At 45.5% G+C, this 19101-nt stretch overlaps 1 protein-coding gene and 2 long non-coding RNA genes across 18 annotated transcripts in view; 2 read left to right on the top strand and 1 right to left on the bottom strand.

Annotated features, from left to right (window-relative positions):
* Positions 1-14857, top strand: part of LOC127920739 (neurobeachin-like protein 2) — a gene marked incomplete at both ends in the record, with an annotated part of 56263 nt that extends 41406 nt beyond the window's left edge. The window contains 7 exon segments of the mRNA XM_052504768.1: positions 1510-1619; positions 1767-1884; positions 7023-7120; positions 8217-8330; positions 8493-8579; positions 13937-14046; positions 14656-14857. Of these exon segments, the coding sequence (XP_052360728.1) occupies positions 1510-1619; positions 1767-1884; positions 7023-7120; positions 8217-8330; positions 8493-8579; positions 13937-14046; positions 14656-14857 (839 nt within the window).
* On the top strand, positions 12179-13596 carry LOC127920744 (uncharacterized). Its single transcript, XR_008107207.1, has 3 exons — positions 12179-12366; positions 13050-13419; positions 13489-13596. It is a non-coding gene; the product is annotated as an uncharacterized LOC127920744 (long non-coding RNA).
* LOC127920740 (uncharacterized) lies at positions 12431-13697 on the bottom strand. 16 transcript variants are annotated; one of them, XR_008107194.1, is made up of 5 exons: positions 13461-13572; positions 13059-13354; positions 12874-12984; positions 12625-12730; positions 12431-12555 (listed from the first exon to the last, which is right to left on the bottom strand). It is a non-coding gene; the product is annotated as an uncharacterized LOC127920740 (long non-coding RNA). The 16 variants fall into 16 exon arrangements; XR_008107187.1 differs by lacking the exon at positions 12625-12730 and having other exon boundaries at positions 12837-12984; XR_008107197.1 differs by lacking the exon at positions 12625-12730 and having other exon boundaries at positions 12431-12624.
* Positions 14858-19101: the final 4244 nt, after the last annotated feature.

Genomic DNA, 19101 nt, shown 5'->3' with positions numbered 1-19101 from the left:
TGAGGAAGACTAGGGCTGTGTTCTCTTCACATGAGGAAGACTAGGGCTGTGTTCCCTTCACATGAGGAAGACTAGGGCTGTGTTCTCTTCACATGAGGAAGACTGGGGCTGTGTTCTCTTCACATGAGGAAGACTAGGGCTGTGTTCTCTTCACATGAGGAAGACTAGGGCTGTGTTCTCTTCACATGAGGAAGACTCGGGCTGTGTTCCCTTCACATGAGGAAGACTAGGGCTGTGTTCCCTTCACATGAGGAAGACTAAGGCTGTGTTCCCTTCACATGAGGAAGACTAAGGCTGTGTTCCCTTCACATGAGGAAGACTAAGGCTGTGTTCCCTTCACATGAGGAAGACTAAGGCTGTGTTCCCTTCACACGAGGAAGACTAAGGCTGTGTTCCCTTCACACGAGGAAGACTAAGGCTGTGTTCTCTTCACATGAGGAAGACTAGGGCTGTGTTCCCTTCACATGAGGAAGACAAAGGCTGTGTTCTCTTCACATGAGGAAGAAAAAGGCTGTGTTCCCTTCACATGAGGAAGACAAAGGCTGTGTTCTCTTCACATGAGGAAGACAAAGGCTGTGTTCTCTTCACATGAGGAAGACAAAGGCTGTGTTCTCTTCACATGAGGAAGAAAAAGGCTGTGTTCCCTTCACATGAGGAAGACAAAGGCTGTGTTCTCTTCGCATGAGGAAGACAAAGGCTGTGTTCTCTTCACATGAGGAAGACAAAGGTTGTGTTCCCTTCACATGAGGAAGACAAAGCCTGTGTTCTCTTCACATGAGGAAGAAAAAGGCTGTGTTCCCTTCACATGAGGAAGACAAAGGCTGTGTTCTCTTCACATGAGGAAGACAAAGGCTGTGTTCCCTTCACATGAGGAAGACTAGGGCTGTGTTCCCTTCGTATGAGGAAGACAAAGGCTGTGTTCCCTTCACATGAGGAAGACTAGGGCTGTGTTCTCTTCACATGAGGAAGACTAGGGCTGTGTTCCCTTCACATGAGGAAGACTAGGGCTGTGTTCCCTTCACATGAGGAAGACTAAGGCTGTGTTCCCTTCACATGAGGAAGACTAAGGCTGTGTTCCCTTCACATGAGGAAGACAACGGCTGTGTTCCCATCACATGAGGAAGACTAAGGCTGTGTTCTCTTCACATGAGGAAGACAAAGGCTGTGTTCCCTTCACATGAGGAAGACAAAGGCTGCGTTCCCTTCACATGAGGAAGACAAAGGCTGTGTTAGCGAACTCACTGTGGAGTGTCAAAGTGCACTCTGGGAACTGTCAAACCAGAGTTCTCTATAATCTGAGTAGATTTCCAGAGTGTTATGAAAGCATCCTAAGTGGAATGCAACGATGTTAATTCCTATTCACAAGTCATTCCTTACACAGTATATCAACACAACAGAAATATGGCCTATCGTAGTGTTTCATAGAGCCTCATACCCTACCAGATGTTGGACACTCTGTTTACGTAGCTGAGGAAGGATTGACTGTCTCTGTGTGTGTGTTTACTGCAGGGTTTGACCTGGGCAGTCTGCAGATGACCCAGAACAATGTGACTGATGTTCTGTTACCACAATGGGCCTTGTCTAGAGAAGACTTCATCAGGAAACACAGGAAAGCTCTGGTGAGGCCTTCCACCTGGAAAAATAATCTATGGGAAACGCTGGTGCAACCCCCACAGCCATGCTACACTCTCTGATTGGACACATTTTAATCAAGTAATCAAATACATTTCCTTGTACAAATGCATTTGTCCCCCAATATGGTGCAGGAGTGTGAACACGTTTCCTCTCATCTCCATGAGTGGATTGACCTGATCTTTGGCTGCAAGCAGAGAGGGGAGGAGGCGGTGGAGGCTCTCAATGTCTTCTACTACTGCACCTATGAAGGTATGGAGAGAGAAGGGCTGAGTCCCGAATGACACCCTATTCTCTATATAGGTCACTACTTTGGACCAAAGCCCTATGGCTCCTAGTCTAAAGTCGTGCACTATATACGGAAAAGGGTACAATTTGAGATTCTCAACTTCACCCAATGTGATATGAGGAGTAGGAGTGGGTGAGAGAGCTCTTCCCTCCATCCTCACTCAGACACCACAATGTATAGTAGGTACATTTCCTTATCAATAGAGTTCTGTTCTATTCTGGTCTGTTCTATTCTGTTGTATCCTGTTCTGGTCTGTCCTATTCTGGTCTGTTCTATTCTGTTGTATCCTATTCTGGTCTGTCCTATTCTGGTCTGTTCTATTCTGTTGTATCCTGTTCTGGTCTGTCCTATTCTGGTCTGTTCTATTCTGTTGTATCCTGTTCTGGTCTGTCCTATTCTGGTCTGTCTATTCTGGTCTGTCCTATTCTGGTCTGTTCTATTCTGGTCTGTTCTGGTCGGTCCTATTCTGGTCTGTTCTGGTCTGTCCTATTCTGGTCTGTCTGGTTCTGGTCTGTTCCTATTCTGGTCTGTCCTATTCTGGTCTGTCCTATTCTGGTCTGTCCTATTCTGGTCTGTCCTATTCTGGTCTGTCTATTCTGGTCTGTTCTGGTCTGTCCTATTCTGGTCTGTTCTGGTCTGTCCTATTCTGGTCTGTTCTATTCTGGTCTGTCCTATTCTGGTCTGTTCTGGTCTGTCCTATTCTGGTCTGTTCTATTCTGGTCTGTCCTATTCTGGTCTGTCCTGTTCTGGTCTGTCCTATTCTGGTCTGTCCTATTCTGGTCTGTCCTATTCTGGTCTGTCCTATTCTGGTCTGTCCTATTCTGGTCTGTTCTATTCTGGTCTGTTCTGGTCTGTTCTATTCTGGTCTGTTCTATTCTGGTCTGTTCTATTCTGGTCTGTTCTGGTCTGTCTGTTCTGGTCTGGTCTGTCCTATTCTGGTCTGTTCTGGTCTGTTCTGGTTCTGTCTATTCTGGTCTGTTCTATTCTGGTCTGTCTATTCTGGTCTGTCCTCTGGTCTGTCCTATTCTGGTCTGTCCTGGTCTGTATTCTGGTCTGTCCTATTCTGGTCTGTTCTATTCTGGTCTGTCCTATTCTGGTCTGTCCTATTCTGGTCTGTCCTATTCTGGTCTTCTGTCTGGTGTTCTGGTCTGTCTATTCTGGTCTGTCCTATTCTGGTCTGTCCTATTCTGGTCTGTCCTATTCTGGTCTGTCCTATTCTGGTCTGTCCTATTCTGGTCTGTCTGGTCTGTCCTATTCTGGTCTGTCCTATTCTGGTCTGTCCTATTCTGGTCTATTCTGGTCTGTCCTATTCTGGTCTGTTCTGGTCTGTCCTATTCTGGTCTGTCCTATTCTGGTCTGTATCTGGTCTATTCTGGTCTGTCCTATTCTGGTCTGTCCTATTCTGGTCTGTTCCTATTCTGGTCTGTTCTATTCTGGTCTGTCCTATTCTGGTCTGTCCTATTCTGGTCTGTCCTATTCTGGTCTGTCCTCTGTCCTATTCTGGTCTGTCCTATTCTGGTCTGTTCTATTCTGGTCTGTCCTATTCTGGTCTGTCCTATTCTGGTCTGTCCTATTCTGGTCTGTCCTATTCTGGTCTGTCCTATTCTGGTCTGTCCTATTCTGGTCTGTCTATTCTGGTCTGTCTATTCTGGTCTGTCCTATCTATTCTGGTCTGTTCTATTCTGGTCTATTCTGGTCTGTCCTATTCTGGTCTGTCCTATTCCTATTCTGGTCTGTCCTATTCTGTCTGTCCTATTCTGGTCTGTCCTATTCTGGTCTGTCTATTCTGGTCTGTCCTATTCTGGTCTGTTCTATTCTGGTCTGTTCTATTCTGGTCTGTTCTATTCTGGTCTGGTCTGTCCTATTCTGGTCTGTTATTCTGTCTGTCCTATTCTGGTCTGTTCTATCTGTTGTCCTATTCTGGTCTATTCTGGTCTGTTCTATTCTGGTCTGTTCTGGTCCTATTCTGGTCTGTCCTATTCTGGTCTGTTCTGGTCTGTCCTATTCTGGTCTGTCCTATTCTGGTCTGTCTATTCTGTCTGTCTCTATTCTGGTCTGTTCTATTCTGGTCTGTTCTATTCTGGTCTGTTCTATTCTGGTCTATTCTGTTGTCTATTCTGGTCTGTCTGGTCTTCTGGTCTGTCCTATTCTGGTCTGTGTTCTATTCTGGTCTGTCCTATTCTGGTCTGTCCTATTCTGGTCTGTCTGTTCTATTCTGGTCTGTTCTATTCTGGTCTGTCTGTTCTATTCTGATCTGTTCTATTCTGGTCTGTTCTATTCTGGTCTGTTCTGGTCTGTTCTATTCTGGTCTGTCCTATTCTGGTCTGTTCTATTCTGGTCTGTTCTGGTCTGTCTATTCTGGTCTGTCCTATTCTGGTCTGTTCTATTCTATTCTGGTCTGTTCTATTCTGGTCTGTTCTATTCTGGTCTGTTCTATTCTGGTCTGTTCTATTCTGGTCTGTTCTATTCTGGTCTGTTCTGTTCTGGTCTGTTCTATTCTGGTCTGTCCTGTTCTGGTCTGTTCTATTCTGGTCTGTTCTATTCTGGTCTGTTCTGGTCTGTTCTATTCTGGTCTGTCCTATTCTGGTCTGTTCTCTGGTCTGTCCTATTCTGGTCTGTTCTATTCTGATCTGTTCTATTCTGGTCTGTTCTATTCTGGTTCTGGTCTGTCCTATTCTGGTCTGTCTATTCTGGTCTGTCTGTCTATTCTGGTCTGTCCTATTCTGTCTGTCCTATTCTGGTCTGTTCTATTCTGGTCTGTTCTATTCTGGTCTGTTCTATTCTGGTCTGTTCTATTCTGGTCTGTTCTATTCTGGTCTGTTCTATTCTGGTCTGTTCTGTTCTGGTCTATTCTGGTCTGTCCTATTCTGGTCTGTTCTATTCTGTCTGTATCTGGTCTATTCTGGTTCTGGTCTGTCCTATTCTGTTGTATCCTATTCTGGTCTGTCTATTCTGGTCTGTTCTATTCTGTCTGTATCTATTCTGGTCTGTCTATTCTGGTCTGTTATTCTGGTTGTCTATTCTGTCTGTCCTATTCTGGTCTGTTCTATTCTGGTCTGTTCTATTCTGGTCTGTCCTATTCTGGTCTGTTCTATTCTGTTGTATCCTATTCTGGTCTGTCTATTCTATTCTGGTCTGTCCTATTCTGGTCTGTCCTATTCTGTCTGTATCCTATTATTCTGTTGTATCCTATTCTGTTGTATCCTATTCTGGTCTGTATCCTATTCTGTTGTCTCCTATTCTGGTCTGTTCTATTCTGTCTGTCCTATTCTGGTCTGTCCTATTCTGGTCTGTCCTATTCTGGTCTGTCCTATTCTGTTGTATCCTATTCTGTTGTCCTATTCTGTTGTATCCTATTCTGGTCTGTTCTGGTCTGTTCTATTCTGGTCTTTCTATTCTGGTCTGTCCTATTCTGGTCTGTTCTATTCTGTTGTATCCTGTTCTGGTCTGTCCTATTCTGGTCTGTCCTATTCTGGTCTGTCCTATTCTGGTCTGTCCTATTCTGGTCTGTATCCTATTCTGGTCTGTTCTATTCTGGTCTGTTCTATTCTGGTCTGTATCTATTCTGTCCTATTCTGGTCTGTCCTATTCTGGTCTGTCCTATTCTGGTCTGTCCTATTCTGGTCTGTCCTATTCTGGTCTGTCCTATTCTGGTCTGTCCTATTCTGGTCTGTTCTGGTCTGGTCTGTCCTATTCTGGTCTGTTCTATTCTGGTCTGTCTGTTCTGGTCTGACTATTCTGGTCTGTCCTATTCTGCTGTTCTATTCTGGTCTGTCCTATTCTGGTCTATTCTGGTCTGTCCTATTCTGGTCTATTCTGGTCTGTTCTATTCTGGTCTGTCCTATTCTGGTCTGTCCTATTCTGGTCTGTCCTATTCTGGTCTGTTCTATTCTGGTCTGTTCTGGTCTATTCTGGTCTGTTCTGTTCTGGTCTGTTCTGTTCTGGTCTGTTCTATTCTGGTCTGTTCTATTCTGGTCTGTTCTATTCTGGTCTGTCCTATTCTGGTCTGTCCTATTCTGGTCTGTTCTATTCTGGTCTGTCCTATTCTGGTCTGTTCTATTCTGGTCTGTTCTATTCTGGTCTGTTCTATTCTGGTCTGTTCTATTCTGGTCTGTTCTGGTCTGTTCTATTCTGGTCTGTTCTATTCTGGTCTGTTCTATTCTGGTCTGTTCTATTCTGGTCTGTTCTGGTCTGTTCTATTCTGGTCTGTTCTGGTCTGGTCTGTTCTGGTCTATCCTAATCTGGTCTGTTCTGTTCCATTCTGATATGTTCTGTCCTATTCTAATCTGTTCTATTCTGATCTGTTCTATTCTAATCTGTTCTATTCTAATCTGTTCTATTCTAATCTGTTCTATTCTAATCTGTTCTATTCTGATCTGTTCTATTCTGATCTGTTCTATTCTGATCTGTTCTATTCTGATCTGTTCTATTCTAATCTGTTCTATTCTAATCTGTTCTATTCTAATCTGTTCTATTCTAATCTGTTCTATTCTGATCTGTTCTATTCTAATCTGTTCTATTCTGATCTGTTCTATTCTGATCTGTTCTGTTCTATTCTGGTCTGTTCTATTCTGGTCTGTCCTATTCTGGTCTGTCCTATTCTGGTCTGTTCTATTCTGGTCTGTCCTATTCTGGTCTGTCCTATTCTGGTCTGTTCTACTCTGGTCTGTTCTATTCTGGTCTGTCCTATTCTGGTCTGTCCTATTCTGGTCTGTTCTGTTCCATTCTGATATGTTCTGTCCTATTCTGTTCTATTCTCATCTGTTCTATTCTAATCTGTTCTATTATTTTCTGTTCTATTCTAATCTGTTCTATTATTTTCTGTTCTATTCTGATCTGTTCTATTCTGATATCTGTTATATTCTATTCTGTTCTGTTCTATTCTAATCTGTTCTATTATTTTCTGTTCTGTTCTGTTCTATTCTGATATCTGTTATATTATTTTCTGTTCTATTCTGGTCTGTTGTGTTCTGTTCCATTCTGTTGTTCTTTTCTGGTCTGTTCTGTTCTGTTCCATTCTGTTGTTCTTTTCTGGTCTGTTGTGTTCTGTTCTATTCTGGTCTGTTGTGTTCTATTTATTATATTCTGTTATTTTGTGTAGGAGCGGTGGATCTGGACGCCATAGCCAATGAGACGGAGCGCAAGGCCCTGGAGGGCATCATCAGTAACTTTGGACAGACGCCCTGTCAACTACTCAAGGTGTGTGTGTGTGTGTGTGTGTGTGTGTGTGTGTGTGTGTGTGTGTGTGTGTGGTGTGTGTGTGTGTGTGTGTGTGTGTCTGACCCCTGACCCCTGTCACATTACATTTACAGTCCTGCTTGATTTGTTAAACACTCCCTCAATGTAGAGTCTCACTCCATAAACCAGAGGGAATGGTTGTATTGAGTCTGGAGAGTAGAGTGTGTGTGTTTGACTGAAGGACACTGTTTATCAGTGTCTGGGTGTCTGTAGCTCCCTGCCTGGGTGTCTGTCTGTAGCTCCTGCCTGGGTGTCTGTCTGTAGCTCCCTGCCTGGGTGTCTGTCTGTAGCTCCCTGCCTGGGTGTCTGTCTGTAGCTCCTGCCTGAGTGTCTGTCTGTAGTTTCCTGCCTGGGTGTCTGTCTGTAGCTCCCTGCCTGGGTGTCTGTCTGTAGCTCCCTGTCTCGGTGTCTGTCTGTAGCTAGCTGTCTGGGTGTCTGGAGCTAGCTGTCTGGGTGTCTGTAGCTAGCTGTCTGGGTGTCTGTAGCTAGCTGTCTGGGTGTCTGTAGCTAGCTGTCTGGGTGTCTGTAGCTCCCTGTCTGGGTGTCTGTAGCTCCTGTCTGGGTGTCTATCTGTAGCTAGCTGTCTGGGTGTCTGTAGCTAGCTGTCTGGGTGTCTGTAGCTAGCTGTCTGGGTGTCTGTCTATAGCTAGCTGTCTGGGTGTCTGTCTATAGCTAGCTGTCTGGGTGTCTGTCTATAGCTAGCTGTCTGGGTGTCTATAGCTAGCTGTCTGGGTGTCTGTCTATAGCTAGCTGTCTGGGTGTCTGTCTATAGCTAGCTGTCTGGGTGTCTGTCTATAGCTAGCTGTCTGGGTGTCTGTCTATAGCTAGCTGTCTGGGTGTCTGTCTATAGCTAGCTGTCTGGGTGTCTGTAGCTAGCTGTCTGGGTGTCTGTCTATAGCTAGTATCTCAGTGGGACATTGACTGACTCAGTGTGCCTCTTTCATTCCTTCATTCTTTCTTTCTTTCTTTCTTTCTTTCATTCCTTCATTCTTTCTTTCTTTCTTTCTTTCTTTCTTTCTTTCTTTCTTTCTTTCTTTCTTTCTTTCTTTCTTGTTAGGAGCCACACCCTCCTCGCATGTCATCAGAGAATGCATCTAGGAGGCAGGCCCGCATGGACACTCTACCCCCCAACCTGTTTGAACAGCTCGACAAACTACGCCCTTTTAAGGAGGTAAAGAGAGGAATCATTCTCCTATATTTCATTAGAATCATAAAGATCATACATTTTCTCTAGTAGTCTACCACTTCAGTATTCAAATGTTGATTGTGTGTGTCGTGTGTGTGTGTGGTGTGGTGTGTGTGTGTGTGGTGTGGTGTGTGTGTGTGCTCCTAGGTGGTGTGTGATGGGCGACCTCTGGTCCAGGCGGTGGTTCCCAGGAACCAGAACCGCTCCTTTATCATCCAGGGCTCTGACGTACTGGTGAGAACACACACACACACACACACACACACACACACACACACACACACACACACACACACACACACACACACACACACACACACACACACACACACACACACACACACACACACACACAGGCAGCAGGTAGCCTAGCGGTTGGAGTGTTGGTCGACCAGCCTTCTTATTTGCAGTAGTTAATCAATATTAAATCAAGATGATTGTTTGAAGAAATGACCAAACGTCTGTCAGTAGTGAATTTCCAGGACAGTCTCCGTTGATAATGGCTGCCGCTGGTCGTGACCTCCCTCTCCCAGGGTGTCTCAGGGGGACTGGGGATCTGCAAAAACACTTTCCCAATTCACACATGGTATTAATACACACCTGTTAATGTGTGAAATAGGACAAATACTGTATACGCACCATGTTATTACACTCACACACACACACACACACACACACACACACACACACACACACACACACACACACACACACACACACACACACACACACACACACAAAGAGACAAACTAGAGAAGGGATACCTCACTGACACCAGCCTCTCTCACGCTACATCAACACAGCTAACATACATGAAACAGCACATTCACGCTCAACACAGCTACATGAAACAACACATTCACACTCAACACAGCTACATGAAACAACACATTCACACTCAACACAGCTACATGAAACAACACATTCACACACAACACAGCTACATGAAACAACACATTCACACTCAACACAGCTACATGAAACAACACATTCACACTCAACACAGCTACATGAAACAACACATTCACACTCAACACAGCTACATGAAACAACACATTCACACTCAACACAGCTACATGAAACAACACATTCACAAACACAGCTACATGAAACAACACATTCACAAACACAGCACATTCACGCTCAACACAGCTACATGAAACAACACATTCACACACAACACAGCTACATGAAACAACACATTCACACTCAACACAGCTACATGAAACAACACATTCACGCTCAACACAGCTACATGAAACAACACATTCACACTCAACACAGCTACATGAAACAACACATTCACAACACAGCTACATCAAACAGCACATTCACGCTCAACACAGCTACATGAAACAACACATTCACACACAACACAGCTACATGAAACAACACATTCACACTCAACACAGCTACATGAAACAACACATTCACACACAGCTACATGAAACAACACATTCACACACAACACAGCTACATGAAACAACACATTCACACACAACACAGCTACATGAAACAACACATTCACACTCAACACAGCTACATGAAACAACACATTCACACACAACACAGCTACATGAAACAACACATTCACACTCAACACAGCTACATGAAACAACACATTCACACACAACACACAACACAGCTACATGAAACAACACATTCACACTCAACACAGCTACATGAAACAACACATTCACACTCAACACAGCTACATGAAACAACACATTCACAGCTACATTCACACAACACTACATGAAACAACACATTCACAACACAGCTACATGAAACAACACATTCACACTACATGAAACAACACATTCACACTCAACACAGCTACATGAAACAACACATTCACACAACACAGCTACATGAAACAACACATTCACACTCAACACAGCTACATGAAACAACACATTCACACTCAATTCACACTCAACACAGCTACATGAAACAACACATTCACACTCAACACAGCTACATGAAACAACACATTCACACACAACACAGCTACATGAAACAACACATTCACACACAACACAGCTACATGAAACAACACATTCACACACAACACAGCTACATGAAACAACACATTCACACACAACACAGCTACATGAAACAACACATTCACACTCAACACAGCTACATGAAACAACACATTCACACACAACACAGCTACATGAAACAACACATTCACACACAACACAGCTACATGAAACAACACATTCACACACAACACAGCTACATCAAACAGCACATTCACACATCAACACAGCTGAAACAACACATGAAACAACACATTCACACACAACACAGCTACATGAAACAACACATTCACACTCAACACAGCTACATCAAACAGCACATTCACGCTCAACACAGCTACATGAAACAACACATTCACACACAACACAGCTACATGAAACAACACATTCACACTCAACACAGCTACATGAAACAACACATTCACACTCAACACAGCTACATCAAACAACACATTCACACACAACACAGCTACATGAAACAACACATTCACACAACACAGCTACATGAAACAACACATTCACACTCAACACAGCTACATGAAACAACACATTCACACTCAACACAGCTACATGAAACAACACATTCACACTCAACACAGCTACATGAAACAACACACACTTACATGAAACAACACACACTCAACACAGCTACATGAAACAACACATTCACACTCAACACAGCTACATGAAACAACACATTCACACTCAACACAGCTACATGAAACAACACATTCACACTCAACACAGCTACATGAAACAACACATTCACACACAACACAGCTACATGAAACAACACATTCACACTCAACACAGCTACATGAAACAACACATTCACACTCAACACAGCTACATGAAACAACACATTCACACTCAACACAGCTACATGAAACAACACATTCACACACAACACAGCTACATGAAACAACACATTCACACACAACACAGCTACATGAAACAACACATTCACACTCAACACAGCTACATGAAACAACACATTCACACTCAACACAGCTACATGAAACAACACATTCACACACAACACAGCTACATGAAACAACACATTCACACTCAACACAGCTACATGAAACAACACATTCACACTCAACACAGCTACATGAAACAACACATTCACTACATGAAACAACACAGCTACATGAAACAACACATTCACACTCAACACAGCTACATGAAACAACACATTCACACTCAACACAGCTACATGAAACAACACATTCACACTCACACAGCTACATGAAACAACACATTCACACTCAACACAGCTACATGAAACAACACATTCACACTCAACACAGCTACATGAAACAACACATTCACACACAGCTACATGAAACAACACATTCACACATTCAACACAGCTACATGAAACAGCACATTCACACTCAACACAGCTACATGAAACAACACATTCACACACAGCACAGCTACATGAAACAACACATTCACACACAACACAGCTACATGAAACAACACATTCACACACAACACAGCTACATGAAACAACACATTCACACCCAACACAGCTACATGAAACAACACATTCACACACAGCTACATGAAACAACACATTCACACACAACACACAACACAGCTACATGAAACAACACATTCACACACAACACAGCTACATGAAACAACACATTCACACAACACAGCTACATGAAACAACACATTCACACAACACAGCTACATGAAACAACACATTCACACACAGCTACATGAAACAACACATTCACACACAGCTACGTGAAACAACACATTCAACACAGCTACATGAAACAACACATTCACACTCAACACACAACACAGCTACATGAAACAACACATTCACACTCAACACAGCTACATGAAACAACACATTCACACACAACACACAACACAGCTACATGAAACAACACATTCACACTCAACACAGCTACATGAAACAACACATTCACACTCAACAAGGTGTGCTAAAGGTGTTGGACCTTTCTGCTTGTTTGAAGAGATACAGAGGTGTTGGACCTTTCTGCTTGTTTGAAGAGATACAGAGGTGCCTTTCTGCTTGGTTGAAGAGACACAGAGGTGTTGGACCTTTCTGCTTGGTTGAAGAGATACAGAGGTGTTGGACCTTTCTGCTTGGTTGAAGAGATACAGAGGTGTTGGACCTTTCTGCTTGTTTGAAGAGATACAGAGGTGCCTTTCTGCTTGGTTGAAGAGACACAGAGGTGTTGGACCTTTCTGCTTGGTTGAAGAGATACAGAGGTGTTGGACCTTTCTGCTTGTTTGAAGAGATACAGAGGTGCCTTTCTGCTTGGTTGAAGAGACACAGAGGTGTTGGACCTTTCTGCTTGGTTGAAGAGTTACAGAGGTGTTGGACCTTTCTGCTTGTTTGAAGAGATACAGAGGTGCCTTTCTGCTTGGTTGAAGAGACACAGAGGTGTTGGACCTTTCTGCTTGGTTGAAGAGATACAGAGGTGTTGGACCTTTCTGCTTGGTTGAAGAGACACAGAGGTGTTGGACCTTTCTGCTTGGTTGAAGAGATACAGAGGTGTTGGACCTTTCTGCTTGGTTGAAGAGATACAGAGGTGTTGGACCTTTCTGCTTGGTTGAAGAGACACAGAGGCGTTGGACCTTTCTGCTTGGTTGAAGAGATACAGAGGTTTTGGACCTTTCTGCTTGGTTGAAGAGACACAGAGGTGTTGGACCTTTCTGCTTGGTTGAAGAGATACAGAGGTGTTGGACCTTTCTGCTTGGTTGAAGAGACACAGAGGTGTTGGACCTTTCTGCTTGGTTGAAGAGACACAGAGGTGTTGGACCTTTCTGCTTGGTTGAAGAGATACAGAGGTGTTGGACCGTTCTGCTTGGTTGAAGAGACACAGAGGTGTTGGACCTTTCTGCTTGGTTGAAGAGATACAGAGGTGTTGGACCGTTCTGCTTGGTTGAAGAGATACAGAGGTGTTGGACCTTTCTGCTTGGTTGAAGAGTTACAGAGGTGTTGGACCGTTCTGCTTGGTTGAAGAGATACAGAGGTGCCTTTCTGCTTGGTTGAAGAGATACAGAGGTGTTGGACCGTTCTGCTTGTTTGAAGAGATACAGAGGTGTTGGACCTTTCTGCTTGGTTGAAGAGATACAGAGGTGTTGGACCTTTCTGCTTGGTTGAAGAGATACAGAGGTGTTGGACCTTTCTGCTTGGTTGAAGAGATACAGAGGTTTTGGACCTTTCTGCTTGGTTGAAGAGATACAGAGGTGTTGGACCGTTCTGCTTGGTTGAAGAGACACAGAGGTGCTGGACCGTTCTGCTTGGTTGAAAAGATACAGAGGTGCTGCACAAGTCAGGTAACTTTCTCAGGTCAACCAGAAATCCTAGTTGGTAGACTCCTGGAATGAGGAGGAGTCTGGGAATGAGGAGGAGTCTGGGAATGGTCTTACCAGGACTTCTGGGAAACCCAGGAATTTTGGGGGGAAAGTTACCAGAATTGTTTAACCCTAGTGCAGTATGGGGCTTCTTTTGACTGTCTCCCTCCCTGCTCTCTTCCTTCCCTGTAGGTGACAGTGAGTTCTGACGGCCTGATTGGGACCCACAGCTGGCTGCCTTACGATAAGAACATCGCCAACTACTTCACCTTCACCAAGGACCCCACCGTGGCCAATCCCAAGTAAGTTAGTTAGTGGCCCTACAGAATGCCTGCCAAGAAATGACAACAAAAAGTAAATCCCACTCTAAACACCAAGAGAAGGATAAGGAGGACCCCACCACACACAGTGTTGCTGCACCCCAAATGGCACCCTATTCCCTATATAGTGCCCTACATGACCCTATGGGCTCTGGTCAAAAGGAGTGAGCTAAATAGGGCACAGTGTTCCATTTGGGACTCACACTGTGTAGTGTGTAGCCATCCCATCTGGTCCCCAGCTCAGCCGCGTGATTTTATTCATGTGACTTCAAAGCACAAGTTGAAATGGATGGAGAAGTCTGTGTTTTATGAGGCTGGAGCGTTAGAACTGCTCTGGTCCTATAAACACGTGTCTTATTGAGATTAGTCTGAATGGGAAACACTTGAGTTCCTTTTCATTGATAAACAACATCTTTCTGCTAGAAAATGTTAAAGGACAAATCACCATTTGTTTATATCAACATGACACAACTATAGAAACATTTTTGGTTTCAACAACCTCTCTTTTCCTTCAGTTAAAGGCCCATTATTGTAAATCATTACTAGGTTTACTCAACCTCCTCTCTTGGCTCTCTCTCCTCCCTCCTGCAGAACCCAGCGGTTCCTCAGTGGTCTCTTCGCCCCAGGGGTAGATCTCAGTACCCAGGTGTTGGTGGTGTCCAACGATGGCCGTCTGCTGTTCAGTGGAGGACACTGGGACTGCAGCCTCCGAGTCACCCAGCTGGGAAAGGGCAAACTGGTGGGCAGGATCTGCCGACACATCGGTGAGCTACAAGATAATGATGGGAGGACGGTGAGGGAGGACGGGGAGGGAGGGAGGAAGGACGGGGAGGGAGGGAGGACTGGGAGGGAGGACGGGGAGGGAGGGAGGACTGGGGGATGGGGAGGGGGGGAGGGAGGGAGGGAGGACGGGTAGGGAGGGGGGAGGGAGGGAGGGAGGGAGGGAGGGAGGGAGGGAGGGAGGGAGGGAGGGAGGACGGGTAGGGCGGACTGGGAGGGAGGGAGGAAGGACTGGGAGGGAGGGAGGGAGGACGGTGAGGGGAGGGAGGACGGGGAGGGAGGGAGGGGACGGGGAGGGAGGGAGGGAGGACGGGGGATGGGTAGGGAGGACGGTGAGGTCTGGGAAGGAGGGAGGACGGTGAGGGAGGGAGGACGGGGAGGGAGGGGGACAGGGGACGGGGGGGAGGACGGATGGATGGATGGATGGAGGGGAGACCATGTTTCAATTTTGACAGGGGGATCTGATTCTAGATCAGTAAGGTTACTTGGACAGGGGGGATCTGATTCTAGATCAGTAAGGTTACTTGAACAGGGGGATCTGATTCTAGATCAGTAAAGGTTACTTGAACAGGGGGATCTGATTCTAGATCAGTAAGGTTACTTGAACAGGGGGATCTGATTCTAGATCAGTAAGGTTACTTGAACAGGGGGATCTGATTCTAGATCAGTAAGGTTACTTGGACAGGGGGGATCTGATTCTAGATCAGTAAGGTTACTTGGACAAGGGGGGGGTCTGATTCTAGATCAGCCCCCAAATAGTTATATTGTAATTTCTGTTGTCCAGAAAGAGATGAGAGTTACTGTCTGTCCTGTAGACCTGGTAACATGTCTGATAGTGATGAGTGTCCTGTCTGTCCTGTAGACCTGGTAACATGTCTGATAGTGATGAGTGTCCTGTCTGTCCTGTCTGTCCTGTAGACCTGGTAACATGACCTGGACCTGGTAACATGTCTGATAGTGATGAGTGTCCTGTCTGTCCTGTAGACCTGGTAACATGTCTGATAGTGATGAGTGTCCTGTCTGTCCTGTAGACCTGGTAACATGTCTGATAGTGATGAGTGTCCTGTCTGTCCTGTAGACCTGGTAACATGTCTGATAGTGATGAGTGTCCTGTCTGTCCTGTAGACCTGGTAACATGTCTGATAGTGATGAGTGTCCTGTCTGTCCTGTAGACCTGGTAACATGTCTGATAGTGATGAGTGTCCTGTCTGTCCTGTAGACCTGGTAACATGTCTGACAGTGATGAGTGTCCTGTCTGTCCTGTAGACCTGGTAACATGTCTGACAGTGATGAGTGTCCTGTCTGTCCTGTAGACCTGGTAACATGTCTGATAGTGATGAGTGTCCTGTCTGTCCTGTAGACCTGGTAACATGTCTGATAGTGATGAGTGTCCTGTCTGTCCTGTAGACCTGGTAACATGTCTGATAGTGATGAGTGTCCTGTAGACCTGGTAACATGTCTGATAGTGATGAGTGTCCTGTAGACCTGGTAACATGTCTGATAGTGATGAGTATCCTGTAGACCTGGTAACATGTCTGATAGTGATGAGTGTCCTGTAGACCTGGTAACATGTCTGACAGTGATGGGTGTCCTGTCTGTCCTGTAGACCTGGTAACATGTCTGATAGTGATGAGTGTCCTGTCTGTCCTGAGACCTGGTAACATGTCTGATAGTGATGAGTGTCCTGTAGACCTGGTAACATGTCTGACAGTGATGGGTGTCCTGTCTGTCCTGTAGACCTGGTAACATGTCTGAGACCTAGTCTGAGTGATGGGGTGTCCTGTCTGTCCTGTCCCTGTAGACCTGGTAACATGTCTGATAGTGATGAGTGTCCTGTCTGTCCTGTAGACCTGGTAACATGTCTGATGGGTGTCCTGTAGTGATGGATAGTGTCCTGTCTGTCCTGTCTGTCCTGTAGACCTGGTAACATGTCTGATAGTGATGAGTGTCCTGTCTGTCCTGTAGACCTGGTAACATGTCTGATAGTGATGAGTGTCCTGTAGACCTGGTAACATGTCTGACAGTGATGGGTGTCCTGTCTGTCCTGTCTGTCCTGTAGAGGTGGTAACATGTCTGATAGTGATGAGTGTCCTGTCTGTCCTGTAGACCTGGTAACATGTCTGATAGTGATGAGTGTCCTGTCTGTCCTGAGACCTGGTAACATGTCTGATAGTGATGAGTGTCCTGTAGATCTGGTAACATGTCTGATAGTGATGAGTGTCCTGTCTGTCCTGTAGACCTGGTAACATGTCTGATAGTGATGGGTGTCCTGTAGACCTGGTAACATGTCTGATAGTGATGGGTGTCCTGTCTGTCCTGTAGACCTGGTAACATGTCTGATAATGATGGGTGTCCTGTCTGTCCTGTAGAGGTGGTGACATGTCTGATCAAATCAAATCAAATCAAATTTATTTATATAGCCCTTCGTACATCAGCTGATATCTCAAAGTGCTGTACAGAAACCCAGCCTAAAACCCCAAACAGCAAACAATGCAGGTGTAAAAGCACGGTGGCTAGGAAAAACTCCCTAGAAAGGCCAAAACCTAGGAAGAAACCTAGAGAGGAACCGGGCTATGTGGGGTGGCCAGTCCTCTTCTGGCTGTGCCGGGTAGAGATTATAACAGAACATGACCAAGATGTTCAAATGTTCATAAATGACCAGCATGGTCGAATAATAATAAGGCAGAACAGTTGAAACTGGAGCAGCAGCACAGTCAGGTGGACTGGGGACAGCAAGGAGCCATCATGTCAGGTAGTCCTGGGGCACGGTCCTAGGGCTCAGGTCCTCCGAGAGAGAGAAAAGAGAGAATTAGAGCATATGTGGGTGGCCAGTCCTCTTCTGGCTGTGCCGGGTGGAGATTATAACAGAACGTGGCCAAGATGTTCAAATGTTCATAAATGACCAGCATGGTTGAATAATAGTAAGGCAGAACAGTTGAAACTGGAGCAGCAGCATGGCCAGGTGGACTGGGGACAGCAAGGGAGTCATCATGTCAGGTAGTCCTGGGACATGGTCCTAGGGCCCAGGCCAGTTGAAACTGGAGCAGCAGCATGGCCAGGTGGACTGGGGACAGCAAGGAGTCATCATGTCAGGTAGTCCTGGGGCATGGTCCTAGGGCTCAGGTCCTCCGAGAGAGAGAAAGAAAGAGAGAAGGAGAGAATTAGAGAACGCACACTTAGATTCACACAGGACACCGAATAGGACAGGAGAAGTACTCCAGATATAACAAACTGACCCTAGCCCCGACACATAAACTACTGCAGCATAAATACTGGAGCTGAGACAGGAGGGGTCAGGAGACACTGTGGCGCCATCTGAGGACACCCCGGACAGGGCCAAACAGGAAGGATATAACCCCACCCACTTTGCCAAAGCCCAGCCCCCACACCACTAGAGGGATATCTTCAACCACCAACTTACCATCCTGAGACAAGGCCGAGTATAGCCCACAAAGATCTCCGCCACGGTACAGCCCAAAGGGCGCCAACCCAGACAGGCCGACCACAACAGTGAATCAACCCACCCAGGTGACGCACCCCCAGGGACGGCACGAGAGAGCCCCAGCAAGCCAGTGACTCAGCCCCAGTAACAGGGTTAGAGGCAGAGAATCCCAGTGGAAAGAGGGGAACCGGCCAGGCAGAGACAGCAAGGGCGGTTCGTTGCTCCAGAGCCTTTCCGTTCACCTTCCCACTCCTGGGCCAGACTACACTCAATCATATGACCCACTGAAGAGATGAGTCTTCAGTAAAGACTTAAAGGTTGAGACCGAGTTTGCGTCTCTGACATGGGTAGGCAGACCGTTCCATAAAAATGGAGCTCTATAGGAGAAAGCCCTGCCTCCAGCTGTTTGCTTAGAGAAATTCTAGGGACAATTAGGAGGCCTGCGTCTTGTGACCGTAGCGTACGTGTAGGTATGTACGGCAGGACCAAATCAGAGAGGTAGGTAGGGCAAGCCCATGTAATGCTTTGTAGGTTAGCAGTAAAACCTTGAAATCAGCCCTTGCTTTGACAGGAAGCCAGTGTAGAGAGGCTAGCACTGGAGTAATATGATCACATTTTTGGTTCTAGTCAGGATTCTAGCAGCCGTATTTAGCACTAACTGAAGTTTATTTAGTGCTTTATCCGGGTAGCCGGAAAATAGAGCATTGCAGTAGTCTAACCTAGAAGTGACAAAAGCATGGATTAATTTTTCTGCATCATTTTTGGACAGAAAGTTTCTGATTTTTGCAATGTTACGTAGATGGAAAAAGCTGTCC

The sequence above is a fragment of the Oncorhynchus keta genome, unplaced genomic scaffold (genome assembly GCF_023373465.1).
Source record: "Oncorhynchus keta strain PuntledgeMale-10-30-2019 unplaced genomic scaffold, Oket_V2 Un_contig_20487_pilon_pilon, whole genome shotgun sequence".
In the NCBI taxonomy this organism is placed as follows: Eukaryota; Metazoa; Chordata; class Actinopteri; order Salmoniformes; family Salmonidae; genus Oncorhynchus; species Oncorhynchus keta.
This window is presented reverse-complemented; position numbering and strand designations above follow the sequence as displayed.